The sequence below is a fragment of the Pristis pectinata genome, chromosome 4, assembly GCF_009764475.1.
Source record: "Pristis pectinata isolate sPriPec2 chromosome 4, sPriPec2.1.pri, whole genome shotgun sequence".
In the NCBI taxonomy this organism is placed as follows: Eukaryota; Metazoa; Chordata; class Chondrichthyes; order Rhinopristiformes; family Pristidae; genus Pristis; species Pristis pectinata.
The window spans coordinates 4890841-4911175 of NC_067408.1; the positions used below are offsets into that span (position 1 = coordinate 4890841).

General features: G+C 46.8%; 1 protein-coding gene across 2 annotated transcripts in view; it reads left to right on the top strand.

The window, feature by feature from the left end:
- Positions 1–14390, top strand: part of tmco6 (transmembrane and coiled-coil domains 6) — a 49743-nt gene extending 35353 nt beyond the window's left edge. For both annotated transcript variants that reach the window (XM_052013816.1, XM_052013817.1), the window contains 2 exons: positions 8536–8655; positions 11120–14390. In XM_052013816.1, coding sequence (XP_051869776.1) covers positions 8536–8655; positions 11120–11128 — 129 coding nt within the window. In that variant the 3' untranslated portion in view covers positions 11129–14390. The remainder of the gene's footprint in view (positions 1–8535; positions 8656–11119) is intronic.
- The last annotated feature ends 5945 nt before the right edge of the window (positions 14391–20335 follow it).

Below are 20335 nucleotides of genomic sequence, written 5' to 3' on the forward strand. Positions count from 1 at the left end.
GCCTGTTCCTGTGCCTGTATAAATGCCCCAAACATTGCTGTCATATCTGCTTACACCACTTCTCCTTCCTGTTCATACCAGAGAGAAGATGGGGTTGAGTCACCTTGAATCATTGCTATCCTGGTGAAGGTACTCCCACAGTGTAGTTGGGAGTTCCAGAATATCGATCCAAATAATCCAATGGTCAGAAATTGGCCCCTGTTCTGAAAATCAATGTAAAGAACATAAGAAACAGAAGCAGGGATAGATCAGAATCAGATTTATTATCACTGACTTATATGACATGAAATTTGTTGTTTTGCAGTAGCAGTACAGTGCAAAGGCATAAAATTACTAAAAAAAGGAATAATGAAGTAGTGTTCATGGGTTCGTGGACCATTCAGAAGTCTGATGGCGGAGGGGAAGAAGCTATTCCTGAATTGCTGAGTGTCAGTTTTCAGGCTCCTGTACCTCCTCCCCGGTGGTAGTAATGAGAAGAGGGCATGTCCCGGAGGGTGAGGGTCCTTAGTGATGGATGCTGCCTTCTTGAGGCACCGCCTCTTGAAGATGTCCTCGATGGTGGGGAGGGTTGTGCCCGTGATGGAGCTGGCTGAGTCTACAGTCCTCTGCAGCCTCTTGCGATCCTGTGCATTGGAGCCTCCGTACCAGGCTGTGATGCAACCAGTCAGGATGCTCTCCACCATACATCTGTAGAAGTTTGTAAGAGTCTTTGGTGACAGACCAAATCTCCTAACGAAGTTGAGCCACTGGCGTGCCTTCAGCCCCTCAAACCTCGTCCACCATTCAACAAGATTGTAGTTGATCTTCTCTTCTGATGCCATTTTGCAGCACTTTCCCTCGTATAAAATGTTGGTGAGGCCGCATTTGGAATACTGTGTTCAGTTTTGGTCACCCAGCTACAGGAAAAATGCCATTAAGCTGGAAAGAGTGCAGAGAAGATTTACGAGGAACTGAGTTATGGAGAGAGGTTGAGCAGGTTGGGACTTTATTCATTGGAGTGTAGGAGACTGAGGGGTGACCTTATAGAGGTCCATAAATTCATGAAGGGCATAGATAGGGGGAATGCACACAGTCTTTTGCCCAGGGTTGGGGAAATCAGGAACTACAGGGCATAGGTTTAAGGTGAGAGGGGAGAGATTTAATAGGAACCTAAGGGGCAAACTTTTCACCAAGAGAGGGGTCTGTATATGGAATGAGCTGCCATTGGAAGTGGTTGAGGCAGCTACATTAACAACATTTAAAAGGTACTTGGACAGGTACATGGATAGGAAAGGTTTCAAGGGATATGGGCCAAACGTGGGCAAACGGGACTGGCTTAGATGGGAGTCTTGGTCAGCATGGACCATTTGGGCAGAAGGGCCTGTTTCCGTGTTGTATGACTCTATAATCCCTTGATTCCTCTAATATCCTCTATTATGTAGAAGTAACTAACCGACAGCATCAGCTGTTAGGTGTCTCTCTGCTAAGATCCAGCCATATTTCTAGTGTTACGGGGTTTTGTCTCCATCACCCTTGCTAGAATTCAGCCAGTCAGCACAAGCTTGCTTATGTATAAAAGGTATTTAGTGACAGACGCAAAGGGTCAATACTTGGCTCCCTGCGTGTCTCTTGTTAAAATTTAATTCCTTTCATGTATCACTGAAAGAACAGATGCCAAAAGCTGGTCATTAAATAGCTTTGCCCATTAAACTTTTGATTTAAATCTGCACCGATTCAAAAGCTTAAAGGGCCCTGGTGATGCTGCTGGAATATGGTGCCAGTGTCTGGCATTTTGATTTGAAAAAAGACTGCGTTACAGAACCTGAAGGGAAGTAATTGCGTCAGAACCGTATAGAATTAAACTGACTGGATGAACCTTCATGTGGCATCATTTGGCTTATAGGAGTTGACGAAGCTGTTTATATTAACTTAGAGTCACAGAGTTGTACAGCATGGCTCTTCAGCCCATCAAATACGCACCGACTATCAACAATCCAATTACTGTCATCCTTTTTTTATCGTCCCCACATTCCCATCGACTCCCCCCCAGATTCTACCCCTCACCCACACACTAGGGGCAATTTACAATGGCCAATCAACCCACCGACCCCGCACGTCTTTGGGATGTAGGAGGAAACTGGAGAACCTGGGGGAAACCCACGCGGTCACAGGGAGAACATGCAAACTCCACACAGACAGCGCTGGAGGTCAGGATTGAACCCGGGTCTCTGGAGCTGTGAGGCAGTGGCTCTAGTACCTACACCACCCTTGTCTTAACCTGTGCCTTTGCAGGAAGGGTGCCAAGGGTTTTGTGGGGTTGTGGCAGAGGAGACAGGAGTGCAGACGCCTCACCAGTAATCACTAAGTGTGTTAAGGAATCTGTATGTCTGTGATGTGTGTGTCTGTGGTGGGGTGTGGGGGTGAGTGGGGTGGTGTCTAATGCATCCCATCAAAGGTAATCAGATTTAAACACCGCCCTTATCTCCATACCTTTGTCAGCTGCACGGACCCATTTCTGCTCCCTTGTTACCAGATAAGATTTCTTTATTAGCCACATGTACATTGAAACACACAGTGAAATGCATCTTTTGTGTAGAGTGTCACCACACTTCCAGCGCCAACATAGCATGCCCACAACTTCCTAAACCATACATCTTTGGAACGTGGGAGGAAACCGGAGCACCCAGAGGAAACCTCTGCAGACACAGGGAGAACGTACAAACTCCTTTCAGGCAGCGGCTGGAATTGAACCCAGGTCGCTGGCGCTGTAAGGCGTTATGCTAACTGCTACACTACTGTGCCTGGCCCTTTTGCAGCATCTCTCAGCCAATCTACCACCTTGCACCAATAAATGTTCACAGCAAAACCCTGGAAAATGAAGACCACTTCCCCTAACTTGGAGAAAGCAGACAGTGGTGATGAAATTTACATCTTTCTTGCACCAACACAGCATTTGGCTGACAGGAAAAGAGGATTTGAACTTCAAGCGGTGGTACACTGGGCAGCAATGAGCCCTGTCCTCAATGCTTTACAATTTGCGCTACCTGCAGTAGAACATAGGACCGTACAGCACAGGAACAGGCACTTCGGCCCGCAGTGTCTGTGCTAACCGTGATGCCAGATTGAACTAATCTCATCTGCCTGCACATGATGTGTATTCCTCCATTCCCTGCCCGTCTTCCCTTCCCTACCCTGCCCTGCATGTGTCTGCCTAAATGCCACTATTGTGTCTGCCTCCACCACCACCCCTGGCAGCGCGTTCCATGCACCCACCACTCTCTGTGTAAAAACAAACTTGCCCCACACATCTCCCCAATACATCAAAATACATTCGATATTTCTACCCTATCTGTGCCTTAGCCGCTGATGCTCTAGAGAAAACAATCCATCTGTCCAACCTCTGCTTGTAGCCCATTCCCTCTAATCCAGGCTTCCCAGTGAACCTCTTCTGCACCCTCTCCAAAACCTCAACATCCTTCCTCTAATGGGGTGACCAGAACTGAACACAATGCTCCAATTTCTTTTTTTTTAAATACTCCTCTGCTAAACTTTAAAATGATTGTTAATACTCCAAATGTGGTCTAACCAAAGTCTTACAGAGCTGCAACATGACTTCCTGACTCTCATACTAATCTCCCGACCAATGAAGGCACATCTGCCATATGCCTTCTTTACCACCCTATCTACTTGTGTTGCCACTTTCAGGGGTGGACTTGAACCCCAAGCTCCTTCTATATCTAAATGCTCTTAAGTAGGCACTGGAAAGATACCACTAATACTGTGCCTGCAGAATCCTCCAAACCCACTGCAAGCAGAAGTGAAACAGATTCTATCCCAGGCCAAGCATCCTTCATATGGAGACTCCAAGTGCCCTCATTTGGCTCTGATTGGCAGGCCATGTTGTTTGTATATTGGACACCCAAAGCAGGCACTTTATTCCAAGTTATTGAGAGATTACCAGGTAGATATATTCCAGGATGTTGTGAAAGCCTCCTCCAAAGGTGCTGCAACTGCACTTTTCTGGCCCATGGAGAAAGAACATTCGGGATGTTACACTGAGAACCTCTAGTCGATGCATTGGGAACACAAAGAAACCCAGGCAAAGGGTAGAAGAAGCACACCACTTCCCATGCTACCTACTCGCCATGCCATCAGTCACCTCCTGCCCCAACTGTGGTAGAGACAGCACGTCCCACATCGGTCTCATCAGCCATGCAACCAGAGTGGAAGCAACTTGGTCTTGAACTTGAGACAATACCGAGGAAGAAACCCTTTGTAAAATTGACCTCTGCTGTCCGTGTCCTATTGATCATCAAGTTCCCTTCATTTGGTATAGATTTAAGAGGAGAGAGGGACAGAAGTTTAGGGCCCAGGCAGCTGAAGGCATAGCTCCCAGCGTTGGAGCGTTGATTGGTGGATGAGAGGCATCTGCTTCAAGCAGCAGGTGAGGTGGCATTGAGCCACCTACAGTCCCAGAGCTATAACTCAGTGATTCATTGCAGAGCTCTCTTGGTATCTAGGGACCTTCCTTCCATGACTTTCAAACAGTTTGTTAATGAGCATCATTTCTCAGGACAGCACCAGGGATTTATTTATTTTCAGTCCAACGTGTCCAAAAAACTGTTGTCTTAATCTACTGAGAGATGCACGTAAGTAGTTAATGCTTGGCATGAATGGAGCACTTACTCTCATCCCGTAGGATATGTCCCACTTAATAAACCTGTTTCATTTGACAAGTGTTGAAGCACAGAAGCTCCCACATGTGTGCAGGGGGTATTGCTGGTCTAACAGGAAAGAAACTGGCCATTCAGCCCCCTCGCCATCATTCTATCCTATTCCCTTCTGCCTCCTGTACTTAGTTTCCTTTTAAGCCTCCGTTACATTCCTCAACCAAAGTGAAGGCACGCCCCATTTTCTAATCACTGAATAATTCTCAGAATCAGGTTTGTAATCACTGACATATGTCGTGAAATTTGTTGTTTTGCATCAGCAGTACAGTGCAAGACATAAAATTACTGTAAGTTGCAAAAGAGGAATAACGAGGTAGTGGCAAAGTTGTTTGCCATGGTAGGGGAGTCTAGTACAAGAGGGCACGACTTCAGGATTGAAGGGCGCCCATTCAGAACAGAGATGCGGAGGAATTTCTTTAGCCAGAGAGTGGTGAATCTGTGGAATTTGTTGCCACGGGCGGCTGTGGATGCAAAGTCATTGGGCGTATTTAAGGCAGAGATTGATAGATATCTGAGTAGCCAGGGCATCAAAGGTTATGGTGAGAAGGCGGGGGAGTGGGGCTAAATGGGAGAATGGATCAGCTCATGATAGAATGGCGGAGCAGACTTGATGGACTGAATGGCCGACTTCTGCTCCTTTGTCTTATGGTCTTATGTTCATGGGTTCATGGACCATTCAGAAATCTGATGGCGGAGGGGAAGAAGCTGTTGCTAAAACATTGAGTGTGGGTCTTCAGGCTCCTGTACCTCCTCTCTGATGGTAGTAATGAGAAGGGGGCGTGTCCTGAATTCTGAATATCCCATTGAATTCATTGATAGCATCAATTAACATTCCCTGTTTCTGGAAAGTGGGACAGTCTTCTCGACGTCTACTATATCAGACCCATGTGTAATGTTCTCAGGTCACCTTCTGCCATCAGTAGGAAAGAGCCCCAGCCCATCCAATCTCCGTACAGCTGTACCATCAGTTTTGTTATCAACCACTGCCGTCAATCTTTCAATATGCAATTCTTTGTCCTCTTTATAAGCCCACTGTGGACGTAGAAAAGGAAATAAGCAGTGCAAAGAGACAATATTAGAATTGATTCTGGTTAATGTAAAAGCAAATCCAGTGGACTTTAGTTCAAAAGCAAAACACTTTGTTTGTCTACCTGCACTGCTCATTCTCTGTAACTGCAACACTGCATTCTGCAATCTTTTTCTTTTTACTACCTTGATGTACTTGTGTATAGAATGATCTGTCTGGGTGGCATGCAAAACAGAGATTTTTCACTGTATCTCGGTACATGTGACAGTAATAAAGCACTAAACACTGCAGATGCTGCAAATCTGAAATAAAAACAAAATGTTGGAAATACTCAGCAGGTCAGGCAGTGTCAGGAGAGGCGATCAGACTTAACATTAGTTAATGTTTCAGGGTGATACCTTTCGTTAATTCTGGTGAAAAGTCATCACCAAAACATGAACTGTTTCTCTCTCATAACAGATGCAGCAGAGTTCCCGAATGTTTCCTACATTTTCTGTTCTTATTCCAAAGAACTGTAGGCACAGTAACATCATAGAGCGGTGGAGCTGTTTAAGAACCAAAATGGAGGTCTCTAGTGAAAATAGAAGTATGCTTGAGGTACTCAGTGAGTCATGGAGTTGTACAAGCATGGAAGCAGGCCCTTTGGCCCAACTGATCCATGCCGACCAAGATGCCCATCTAAGCTATTCCCATTTGCCTGTGTTTGACCCACATTCCTTTGCATTGCTGTTTACCAAGGAAGAGATCTGGTAAACGAAGAGGCCGCTGAGACTCTGGATGAGATAGCGGCTTAGTGTACTGCATCAGTCATTGAATGGGTTCATGAGTTTGCCGGGTTTGGTGAGAGTGGGAAGACGGAAAGAACAACAGCTTGGCATTATTACAAAATAGCACCAGCACATTGGCAGCAACTTCAAAACCTGCAGATGCTTGTAAATCTGAAATAAAAACACAAAATGCTGTAAATACTCAGCAGGCCAGGCAGCATCTTTGGAAAGGGAAACAGAGTTAACATTTCAGGTCAACGTCCCTACATCAGAAACCGGGGAAGAGGAGCAAAGGATCTTCGACCTGAAATGTTGACTCTGTTTTGCTGTCCACAGATGCTGCTTGACCCGCTGCGTGTTTCCAGCTCTTTTATCTTTAAGACAAGATAAGATTTCTTTATTAGTCACATGTACGTTGAAACACACAGTGAAATGCATCTTTTGCGTAGAGTGTTCTGGGGGCAGCCCGCAAGTGTCGCCACGCTTCCGGCGCCAACATAGCACGCCCACAACTTCCTAACCCGTACGTCTTTGGAATGTGGGAGGAAACCGGAGCACCCAGAGGAAACCCACGCAGACACAGGGAGAACGTACAAACTCCTTACAGACAGCGGCTGGAATTGAACCCAGGTTGCTGGCGCTGTAAAGCGTTACACTAACACCTTGGCATTCATGCTTTTCTATTAAGGCCTGAATTGTGAAAGTCCCTTACTAAATTCTGACGTTAAGATGCTGTTTGAAGCCTACCAAGCATTTGCTCACCTGGCCTAATATCTATATAGCTTGTAGGTAAATTTTGTTTGATAATACTCCTGCAAACTACCTTAGTTGCTTTACCGTATTAAGGATGTTAAATAAAAGTAAGTCATCGTTATAAGACAAGGCACAGGAAAGACCAGGAGATAGAACTGTTGACAGGAGACACAAGAGATTGCAGGTGCTAGAGGAACTCAGCGGGTCAGGCAGGATCTGGTGAGGCCGCATTTGGAAAATCGTGTTCAGTTCTGGTCACCCTGCTGTAGGAAAGATGCCATTAAGCTGGAAGGAGTGCAGAGGAGATTTATGGGGATGTTGCCAGGACGGTTAGGGAGAGAGGTTGAGCACGTTGGGACTTTTTTCTTTGGAGTGTAGGAGAATGAGGGGTGATCTTATAGAGGTGTATAAAATTATGAGGGGCATAGATAGGGTGAATATGCACAGTCTTTATCCCAGGGTTGGGGAATCAAGAACTAGAAAGCACAGGGTTAAGGTGAGAGGGGAGAGATTTAATAGGAACCCGAGGGGTAACCTTAGCACCCAAGAGGGTGGTGAGTATATGGAATGAGCTGCCAGAGGAAGTGGTTGAGGCAGGTACCTTAACAATGTTTAAAAGGTAGACACAGGAGTCTGCAGACACTGGAATCTGGAGCAATAAGCAATCTGCTGGAAGAACTCAACGGGTCGAGCAGCATCTGTGGGGGGGAAAGGATTTTTCAATGCTTCAGTTTGAAATGCTGCATCTGGACTAAAAGGTACTTGGACAGAAATGGATAGGAAAGGTTCAGAGGAATATGGGCCAAACACAGGCAAATGGGACTAGCTCAGATGGGAATCCTGCTCGGCATGGACCAGTTGGGCCAAAGGTCCTGTTTCTGTGCTGTATGACTCTATCTGTGGAGGGAAATAGGCAGTCAACATTTTGGGTCAAGATCCTTCATCTGGACTGACAGAGAAAAGGGGAGATAACCAGAATAAAGAGGTGAGGGGAGAGGGTGGTGCAAGGGCTAGCAAGCGATAGATAGGTGGATCCAGGTGAGGAGGTTTTGATTGTCAGATGGAGTCGGGTGGGGGAGGGAAGGCTGGGAGGTGCCAGGTGGAGGCGACAAAGGGCTGCAGATTGCTGCTCTGTTGGAGAACATGAAGTGGCTCATGAGCATTCTAGTTTGGTTCGAGGAATGGTTCGGAGCTTTGTGAGAATATATGATGGATGAAGTAGAGATTGTGAATTAATAATCTGCTTATCAATTGATCTGCAAATCTCTGATTCTGACAGGCCTGCGTGGAGTTTGTAAATCAAAATGGGATCCCGGCCCTCGAGGCGATTCAGTACAACAGCAACAAGGAGATCAGAGTCCGAGCCAATTTTCTGATGGACAGATACTTCACAGACAAGGTATGGGTCTGGTACTAATATAGGGACAAGAGGAGGCCATTCATCCCTTCTAGCCTGTTCGTCCATTCAGTCAGCTCATAGGCTGATCTGACGACTTCACTCGCCTGCCTTTTCCCCATAACCTCGTAACATCTTTGTTTAACAATAATCTGAGAATCTCTGATTTAAAGTTAACATTGGTCCAGAGATGAGAGTTCCAAACGTCTTTGTGTGAAGAAGTGTTTCCTAATTCCAATCCTGAAAGTCCTGGCTCTAATGTTTTACGTTCCATCCAGTCGATAAGTTGTACAGCACTTTAATGTACCCTTGTGTAGGTTCTGACCGCCCAGTTAAGCCGGTAACAGTGCAGGAAAGATTCACCAGGATGTTACTGGGACCGGACGGCTTGAGTTATGACGTACTGGATAGGATGAGGCTTTTCTCCCTGGAGCCTAGGAGGCTTACGCAGATCATGAGCAGCTTAGATAAGTTGAATGGTCGCAGTCTTTTTTCCCCAGGGTAGGGGAGCCTGAAACTAAAGGGCATGGGTTTAAGGTGTGAGGGGAAAGATTTAGAGGGGACCTGAGGGGCAACATTTTCACTGGGGGTGGTGGGTGTATGGAACAAGCTGTCAGAGGAAGTGGTAGAGACGGGTACAATAACAATGTTTAAAAGGCATTTGGACAGTACAGGGATGGTTTAGAGGGATAAGGGCCAAGTGCAGGCAAATGGGACCAGCTCAGGTAGGCAACTTGGCCGACATGGACAGGTTGAGCCAAAGGGCCTGTTTCCATGCTGTATATCGCTATGCCCATAATACCCATTGTACCTACCTATACTAACCCCGTTTACCTGCATTAGGTCCACAGCCTTCTATGCCTTGGCAATTCAAGTATTTGTCTTAATGCTTATAAATGTTGAGAGTCTCTGCCTCCACCACCCCCTCAGGCAGCACATCCCAGACTCCATCCACCTTCTGTGGAAAAAGTCTCCCTCAGATCCCCTCTCAAACCTACGCCGTCTTGTCTTAGACACCCCCCATCATAGGAAATGATCTTCACTATCCACCCTATTATCCCCCTCTTAATTTTATATACCTCTATCAGGTCACCCCTCCACCCCAGGGAAAACACTCAGCAGGTCAAGCAGCATCTGTGGAGGCAAAGGGATGGTCGACGTTTCGGGTTGAGACCCCGCCTCGGGACTGAGACTCAATAAGAGGTCTCACTCCTTCAAAGGTTGGGCAAACTCGCCACAACATCCCAAACAAAGTTTGTCCCCCAGTCCAACTATCTGAAATTATACCCAGGGGCGAGGAGTGAGGAAGGAGACAAGATCAGATTTCTTTTAGTCACATGTGCATCGAAACACACAGTGAAATGCATCTTTTGCGTAGAGTGTTCTGGGGGCAGCCCGCAAGTGTCGCCACGCTTCCGGCGCCAACATAGCATGCCCACAACTTCCTAACCTGTACGTCCATACAGACTGGCCAGAATTAAACCCGGGTCGCTGGCACTGTAATAGTGTTATGCTAACCGCTACACTAGTCTTGGCGAGAAAGTTGTCGCAAAGCAGTGGGAGAACCGTGGGGGGGGGGGGGGAGGTGGTGTGGAGGGTTTGGGAACGACTTGCAGAACGCCCATCAAAGCGAGGAGCAGCGAAGAGCAGTCGGATGGTGAGAGGCAGTCTCCCTTATGTCTCCAAAATTATACCTGGTCCTTGTCACATTGTTGTTTGTGGGATCTGACACACACTGAGGCAAGACACCCACTCACTGACTCTCAGCTGGCAGAAAAGTTATAGTTTTAACTCAATAAAATCCACCAAAATAAACTTTTCCCTTTCTCCTCAAAATATCATAAAATCACTTCATTGGAGGTAAAACGGTCACAACCTGGGGTGTTAATTCCATTGTTCCAGGCTCAGTGTTTGATTGGAAAGCCAGGGATGTGTTTTACAAGCCTGGTCCCACCAGGAGAAGTTGCAGGTAACCTTGTCCGCCTGCAGAAGAAGCAAACTGCAGTTGTTGAGGGCAGAGCAAGACGGATTTTCTGGCAGCAAAAGACTGGCTGTGCTCTCGTATCCAGGCTGAGCAAGACGGATTTTCTGGCAGCAAAAGACTGGCTGTGCTCTCGTATCCAGGCTGACAGATGGGGATAAAAGACTCATCACTCTGGCTATTGCTGCAGACCCCGTTCATCCCATCTGTCTGGGGCTGCGATTTGATTCTCTTGGACTCCTGGTGCAGTTCGACTGAAATGATTCCTGGCAGTCTCTGCACTGTTCTCAGGGGAGTACAACAATAAAATGCTCTCCCGATCGGGAGGCTGAGGGGGTTTATTGCATACCAGAGATTAAAGGCTGCGCCGGTGGTATCCATGGAAACTGGTTATTTGATTAGAAAACCAATGATAATGCACAGACTTGAGTCACACAACATTGCAAGCAAATCCTCTTCAACTAATTACTTCCCTTCTCTCTGCAGGCAGTTTGACAAGCTGTTGGCATCGGCCAGAATCGTAATGAAGTTCACTTGAAGGTGGAATTATGGAAATGAGCTCTTCACCTTTCTCATTCTCCGGAGGTGAGAGTTGACCCTCGCCCCTCTGCCTCCCCTTCGGTTGAAGGATTTGAACACTTGCCAGGACCTGGTTTGCTGGCCAGCATCACTGCCTCTCCCTTGGTGCTCCAACGGTCTTTGACGGTAGATGCGTGGATGCATCAGTTAACAAAAATCTGATTTACCCCCTCTCCCTAACCCGGAAATCTTGGATATCGTTTGTAGTCACACCTACCATCACCTCATCAAGGTCAACTGACTGAGCGGAGGCTGGGAATCGAACCTGGGCCCATTGCAATTGCACAGTACCATGTTATCAAGGAAAGCTTTGGCCAGCAATGAGTGAAGTCTTCCAGGAGACAGCTTACCTCATGGACTTGAATGTGATTTTGAGAGTAATGAGTAAACTATATTGTAATGGTTTGTATAGGGTCTAGGTCTGCACCTAGTTTCACTGCAGCTAGTGTAGGGGTTAATCATGCACCAGTTTCAGTGCCAGTAGGTAAAATTCCCAGAGCTTCTGACGTTCTAAGCACAAATAATTTGTCCATCCACTTCATGAATTACTTTGTTCAGTTTAACAATAACACTGTTAATGAAACACACTTTTTGGATGTTCTCTCAGTAACTGTGAGGGAGGGGTACTGAAAGAGTGACCACCCAAATCCATTACTCCCAGCAGTGTAATAATGTGAAAGTCGACCCGCGCTGTAGTAAATCAAACAACAGCAGAGCCAAAGGAAATACAATTAATGCTTTATTAGTTTAACGCTAAGCGGGAGTGGGGGGTACATGGAGGAGCCAACAGTCAGTGCTGCTCTTCCCTGCACGTGGCCCGACTCAAGGAATACAGGGTGCTAACAAACTTAAATACATTTTTCTCTGGTGGGTGTCCATATTTGGGTCTCCTTGACCAGCTCATGCTACCATTGGTCAAGCCGAGGCTGCTGTGTGCAGCCAGACAGGTTAACACATCTTTCACAGTTAGTCACAAACAACCCTGTTTCCTTGTGGCCTTGAGGCCCCACAGCTCAGCAGCTCCTTATCAGCCAAGCTGACTACACGAGCAGGTGGCTCAAGCTGTTTACCAGTAGAGAGAGCAAGAGAGTAACCCTTTGTTCACCAGAGCTCCCTTCCCATTGTCTTCTGCAACAGGATGAGAGTTCAAATGGAATGACTGTAATGCTGTGAGCGAGCTGCAGGCAGGAACATAATCCAAGCAAGCCTGGGGATCCTTCATTGCAAGGTGGTTTGTTTGGCAGGTCTGCTGCTCACAGGGGAGATGGAGCTGACCTGTGTACCTCCTCATCAGTAGGTAAAGCTGGAGCTCAGTCTCCTGCTATTCGGTTCGGGCAAGAGAAAGGAAAAGACATACATGGTGTTGGATGCACAATATGCCCTTGATTGTAACTTTACACATTTATTGTTAAGTTGGGACCTCCCATTCCACAAGCAAATAAGGTCATGTTGAGTTTATTGTCATGTGCACAAGTGCGGTGAGGTACAGGTACAATGAACATAGTACAGCACAATACAGGCCCTTCGGCCCACAATGTTGTGCCGACCTTTAAACCTCGCCTAAGACTATCTAACCCCTTCCTCCCACATATCCCTCTATTTTAAATTCCTCCATGTGCTTATCTAACAATCTCTTGAATTTGACCACTGTACCTGCCTCCACCACCGCTCCAGGCAGCACATTCCATGCCCCAACCACTCTCTGGGTAAAAACCTCCCTCTGATATCTCCCTTGAACTTCCCACCCATTACTTTAAAGCCGTGCTCTCTTGTATTGAGCATTGGTGCCCTGGGAAAGAGGCACTGGCTGTCCACTCTATCTATTCCTCTTAATATTTTGTACACCTCTATCATATCTTCTCATCCTCCTTCTCTCCAAAGAGTAAAGCCCGAGCTCCCTTAGTCTCTCCTCATAATGCATACTCTGAACCAGGCAGCATCCTTGCTTGAAAAACTGCTTGCAGCAGCATCACAGGTACATGGGTACAGACAACACATAGAACAAAAATTACAGATAAATTATACAAGGCAGAGAAGAAAAAGACGGTGCAAAAATACAACCAGAGACAAGTCCACGGTAGTGCAAGAGGTGGTGCGTAGTGTTCCGTTGCTGAGGTACGGTTAGGGTGTGCAGGTCGGTTCAAGAACCTGATGGTTGAAGGGAAGTAGCTGTTCCTGAGCCTGGTGGTGTGGGACTTCAGGCTTCTGTAGCTCCTGCCCGACGGTAGCAGCGAGATGAGGGCATGACCTGGATGGTGGGGATCCATGACGATAGATGCCGTCTTCTTGAGGCAGCACCTCCTGTAGATGCTGTCAGTGGTCGGGAGGGCTGTGCCCGTGATGGACTGGGCTGTGTCCACTACTCTCTGCAGCCTCTTGCGTTCCTGTGCATTTGTATTGTCATTACAGGCCTTGATGCAACCAGCCAGGACACCTACAGTGCATCAACACAATTTGTCTCCTCCTCCAACAATGCCTTAATTTTTAAGATGTTCGACCTTGCTTTGAAATCCTTTTGTGGCCTAGTTCCTCCCTTTCTTTGTAATCTCCACAACCCTTTGCCCCTCACGGCTTTTAACCACTTCACCGTTCCTGGTCATGCCTCCAACCGCCAAAGTTGGAATCCACTCTCTCAATCTCACTGCTTCTGTCCTTCTACAAGTCGTCCCCATTTAATGACCAGGCTCTGTTTAACAGACACAAGTCGATCACTTGATATGGTACCCATATCTCACAGTGCTGTAATGAATGGCATCAAAAGCACATAAGACTGATGAGAGAATAATTACTAAAAGTGGAGAGTGAGAGGGAACTAGTTCTACCGTTCGTAGGAATGAATGAATGTTCGTACGTCAGACTTCTGAATTTAATAAATTGGTAAGTTGGTTTATTATTGTCAAATGTACTGAGGTACAGTGCAAAACTTTGTGTGCCATCCAGACAGATCATTTCACAACATCAGTGCATTGAGGTAGTACAAGGGAAAACAATAACAGAATATAGAACAAAGTGTTACAGTTACAAAGAAAGTGCAGTGCAGGCAGACAATAAGGCGCAAGGTCATAACGTAGATTATGACCTTCAAGATTATCAAGAGTCCATCTTATCATACTAGGGGACTGTTCAATAGTCATATAACAGCAGGATAGAAGCTGTCCTTGAGCCTGGTGGTACGTGTTTTCAGTATTTTTATCTTCTGCCCGATGGGAGGGGGGGAAGTAGTGTGGGTTGGGAGGGGTCTTTGATTATGCTGGCTGCTTTACTGAGGCAGTGAGAAGTGCAGACGGAGTCCATGGAGGGGAGGCTGGTTTCCATGATGCGCTGGGCTGTGTTCACAACTCTGCTGTTCTTGCATTGTCGGGCAGAGCAGCTTCCGTACCAAGCTGTGATGCATCCAGATAGGATGCTTTCTATGGTGCATCGATAAAAGTTGGTGAGGGTCAACGGGGACGTGCCAAGTTTTTTTAGCCTCCTGAGGAAGTAGAGGAGCTGGTGAGCTTTCTTGGCCATGGTGTCTATGTTGTTGGACCAGGACAGGCTATTGGTGATGTTCACTCCTAGGAACTTGAAGCTCTCAACCCTCTCGACCTCAGCACCATTGATGTAAACAAGGGTATGTGCACTGCCCCCCTTCCTGAAGTCAATGACCAGCTCTTTTGCTGACATCGAGGGAAAGGTTGTTGTCATGACACCATGTCTCCTTCCTGTACTCTGACTCATCGGTATTGATATTAGTCATCAATAGTATCAATAATATTATGGGAGCTCGTTCGTATATAGGGGCGTTCATAAGTCGGGGGTTCGTAACCCAGGGACAGCCTGTATTCGCTCCTTAAAACCTATTCATTTAACCAAATAACTCTTTACGTGACACAGTGTCAGATGTCTGATAATGTTTCCATGAAACACCTTGGGATACCTCATCCTTTAAAGTTTTGTGTGAATCCAAGTTTTTATTAATCTGCAGTCTCAGTAACACCATCTGAACCTGTGTAATAAAATCAAACCAGAATCAGGCTCACAGAAGTTCATCTTTGAAGACGGCATCACAAATTGATAGAACTGTGCTTTTCCCCCAAGAAGCATCAGGCAGTAGTTAGAACATGGAACTTGCTACTACATGGGATAGTTGAGGTGTGTAGCAGAGAGGTACATTTAAGATGTTAAATACATCATGGAGACTAGCTGGAGGTAATATTGGTATTGGTTTATTATTGTCACTTGTACCGAGGTACAGTGAAAAACTTGTCTTGCATACCGATCGTACAGGTCAATTCATTACACAGTGCAGTTACACTGAGTTAGTACAGAGTGCATTGAGGTAGTACAGGTAAAAACAATAACAGTACAGAGTAAAGTTTCACAACTACAGAGAAAGTGCAGTGCAATAAGGTGCAAGGTCACAACAAGGTAGATTGTGAGGTCATAGTCCATCTCATTGTATAAGGGAACTGTTCAATAGTCTTATCACAGTGGGGTAGAAGCTGTCCTTAAGCCTGGTGGTACGTGCCCTCAGGCTCCTGTATCTTCTACCCGATGGAAGAGGAGAGAAGAGAGAATGACCCAGGTGGGTGGGGTCATTTTGATTATGCTGGCTGCTTCACCGGGACAATGAGAGGTAAAGACAGAGTCCAAGGAGGGGAGGAGGTGTGTCATAGAGTAATACAGCATGGAATCAAGGCCCTTCGGCTCAACTTGTCCATGGTGACCATGGTTCCCACCAAGCTCGTCCCATTTCCCCACATTTGCCCCATATCCCTCTAAACACCTCCTATCTATGTACTATGTCCTAGCCATGTTGAGAAAGAATGTGGACCCCAGGACTGGACTCAATACTTCAATAGTGGATCAGTCGGTGCTTTATAAAGATTCAACGTTAATCCCTTGCTCTTTTTAAGCTATTAATCTATTTACGCCTTCATCAGTCAGGGCATTGAATATAGGAGTTGGGACGTTATGTTGCAGTTGTACAACACATTGGTGCGACCGAACTTGGAGCAATGTGTACAGTTTTGATCACCCTATTATAGGAAAGTCATCATTAAACTGGATAGAGTGCAGAGAAGATGTTGTCAGGACTCGAGGGCCTGGGGTTTGGCAGGCTAAGACTTTATTCCTTGGAGCGAAGGAGGCTGAGGGGCGACCTTATGGAGGTGTATGGACCTTATGGAGGTGGTATAGATAGGGTGAATGCACACAGACTTTTTCCCAGGTAAGGGGAACTAAAAATTAGAGGTGGATGGGGACTTGTCTGCAACCTAAACAGCAGCACAGACCAATTGGGTTGAATGGCCTGTCTTTTTGCACTCTGGTTCAGGATAAAACAGAATATAATGATTGAAGTATCTTGTCCAGTGAGGTAAGATGGGCAAAGGTCACAGCAAACAGCTATTGTGCTCAGAGCACCCTGCCAAGAGGGACGGTGTCAATGGAGACAAAGTTAGTTGGATGTTAGAATGCTTTTAAATAAATACATGAAATACTGGAGATAGTCAGCAGATCAGACAGCACTCTGGAGAGACACCTGTTAGCAATCCAGGCCAATGACCTTCCATCAGAACTTCAACATTGCTACGAGGTAAACAAATTTTAACATAAAAGAAAGGGAGAACAAAGAACAACAGGGAGGATTTCTCTTGAGAAATCTGCCTGCCTGAAGTCGTTATGCTTGGTGTTGAAGGAATGCCTCATTCATGTTATGGGGAGACTACAGGTGTTGGAATCTGGAGCAACAGCCAGTCTGTGGGGGAAAGGAATTGATGCAGGGTTCCATCCCGAAATGTTGACAATTCCTTCCCTCCCCCACAAATGCTGCTCAACCCCCTGAGTTCCTCCAGCAGATTGCTTGTTGCTTCATTTATGTAAACTGGTGTCAAGCTGCAAGCAATCCTCTGCCTCGTATAACATCATTTGCTGCAGAGTAAAGTTTCCCTCTCAACACAACCGACACTCAGATGTTTTACCATTTCCCGCATCGGCTGTTCTCCAGATTACCAAATTAGAAGACAGTTTCATTTCGGACTGCTGTAGTTTGACAGCATTTGCATTTATATAGATCCTTTAATGCAGCACAATACCCCAAGGTGATTTGGAGCTGTACAGGGAATGACTGCAAAGATTTTCTGATGTACAGATTTAATACCACTGAAGCACAAAAAAATAACAGTGGCAGATTTCTCTGCTTTTAGCACGTAATAAAAATTCAAATTTTCTTCAGTGTCATAATCTTCAAAATAAAGTGGTTTATAGGACACTGCTGTGATAAATGAATTTTAAACCAAATGAGGGGGTGGTAGGTTGATGGTAACAAGCACCAAAGTTTACAGATAAGGAAAGTTCTTGAATCCTTTTGACTGATTGTGGGATGGTTGTATGTTGAATATTGTCTAAACAAGTCCATTGCTTGGCAGTGATAATCGTGCAGTTATCATTCAAACTTCCCACAGCAAGTGCAATAGAATGGTCTCATGTCGGAGGCAAATGTCAAAGTCGAGTTTATTGTCATCTGCAGAAGTCCGTGTGTGTACAGGTGCAATGAAAAGCTTCCTTGCAGCAGCATCACAGGCACAGAGCATCAGCTAAGCAGCATTCACAAGAAAGACATAAATTAAACATATGTCATAGAAGAAAGAACACAATTAGAACAAAAGAAACAAAGTCCATTGTAGTGCAAAGTGGTCATGGTGTTGCCACACTGAGGCAGTGATTAGGGTTGTGCCGGTTGGTTCAAGAACCCAATGGTTGAAGGGAAGTAGCTGTTCCTGAACCTGGTGGTGTGGGACTTCAGGCTTCTGTACCTCCTGCCCGACTGTACTAACAAGAAGAGGGCATGACCCAGATGATGGGGATCTTTGACTGAAGAGGCTGGAATCTCAATGAAAAACACGATGCTGGAGGAACTCAGCAGGCCAGGCAACAACTGTGGAGAAAAGCAGGCGGTCAACGTTTCGGGTCAGGACCCTTCTTCAGGACCGAAGATAGGAAAAGGGGAAGCCCGATATATAGGAGGGAAAAGCAGAGCAGTGATAGGTGGACAGAAGAGGGGAGGCGGGGTGGGCACAGGGTGGTGATAGGTAGATGCAGGTAAGAGATAGCGATGGGCAGGTGCAGGGGAGCAGGGGAGAGCAGATCCACCGGGGGATGGGTCAGAGGGGAGGAGGAAGGGTGGAATAAAGAGGGATAGGCTAGGAAAAGAAGAACCGTGGGGGGTGGGGTTGAGGGGACTACTTAAAGTGGAAGAACTCAATGTTCATGCCATCAAGCTGTAAGGTTCCAAGACGGAAAATGAGGCGCCGTTCCTCCAGTTTGCACTTGGAATTCTCCTGGCAGTGGAGGAGGCCGAGGACTGTCAAATCTGTAATGGTGTGGGAGGGGGAGTTGAAGTGACCGGCAACCGGGAGATGCAGATCGCGGTTACGGACAGAGCGCAGGTGTTCTGCGAAACAGTCACCTAGTCTGCGTTTGGTCTTGCCAGTGTGGAGGACGCCACACTTGGAGCACCGAATGCAGTCGATGATATTAAGGGAGGTGCAGGTAAATCTCTGTCTCACTTGAAAAGACTGTTTTGGATCCCTGGACGGAGGTGGTGTAGGGGCAGGTGTTGCACCTATGGCAGGGGTGGTGGAAAATCCCCGGGGTGGGAGCGGGATGGGTGGGGAGGCAGGAGTGAACTAGGGAGTTGCGGAGAGCGCGGTCCCTGCGAAAGGCAGAAAGGGGCGGGGAGGGGGAGGTATGCTTGGTGGTGGGGTCCCGGTTGTGATGGCGGAGGTGGGGGAGAATGATGTGTTGGATACGTAGGCTGGTGGGATGAAACATGAGGACCTAGGGGGATCCTATCCCTGTTGGGTCTGGGAGGAGTGGGGGTCAGAGCAGAGGTGCGGGAAATGGCAGAGATACGGGTGCGAGCTCTCTTGACCACAGTAGGGGGGAAGCCACAGTTAGTGACGTAGTTGGACGTCTCAGATGTCCTGGTGTGGAAAGCCTCATCATGGGAGCAGATGCGGCGGAGGTGGAGAAATTGAGAAAAAGGGATTGCGTCCTTGCAAGAGACAAGGTGGGAGGAGCTGTAATCGAGGTAGCTGTGGGCGTCAGTGGGTTTGTAGAAGATGTCGCTGGATAAGGAATCTCCTGGGATGGAGAAGGAAAGATCGAGGAAGGAGAGAGGGGTGTCAGACAGTCCAAGTGAATTGGAAAGCAGCTTGAAAATTAGTGGTGAAATTTATGAAACTGTCGAGTTCCACACAGGTACAAGAGGTGGCATCAATGCAGTTGTCAATATAGTGGAGAAAGAGTTAAGGAATGGGGCCGGAGTCGGTTTGGAACAGAGACTGTTCAGCGTAGCCAGTGAAGAGGCAGGCGTAGCTGGGGTCCATGCGAGTGCCCATAGCTGCGCCCTTGGTCTGTAAAAAGTGAGAGGAATCGAAAGTGAAGCTGTTTAGAGTGAGAACAAGTTCAGCCAGGCGGAGGAGAGTGTTAGTGGAAGGGAGGGGACTGGCTGTCATTAATGGCAAATGGAGGTAGATAAGTATGGTGGGGATCCCTGATTAGATGCTGCCTTCTTAAGGCAGCACCTCCCGTAGATGCTGTCAGTGGTGGGGAGGGTTGTGTCCACTAGTCTCTGCAGGCTCTTGCATTCCTGTGCATTGGAATTGCTGTACCAGGCCATGATGCAACCAGTTAGGATACTTTCTACAGTGCATCTGTAGAAGTTTAAGAGCATTTGGTGACATGTCAAATCTCCTTGAGCTTCCAAGGTGCTGGCATGCCTTCTTCATGATTGCATCTATGTGCTGGGCCCAGGACAAATCATCTGAGATGTTAAGGCCCAAGAATGTGAAGCTGCTGACTCTCTTCACCCCTGACCCACCAATGAGAACTGGCACGTGGTCTCCCAACTTCCCCTTTCTGAAATCAAGGATTATCTCCTTGGTTTTGTCGGCACTGAGCACGAGGATGCTCAGCGCCAACAAAACACCCAGTCTACCAGGTGTTCTATCTCCCTCCTGCAGGCTAACTCATCACCACCCATAATTGGGCCAACAATAGTGGTATCATCAGCAAATTTGTAGATGGTATTGGAGCTGTGCTTAGCCACACAGTCCAGGATTCTCTTCCTAAATTTCT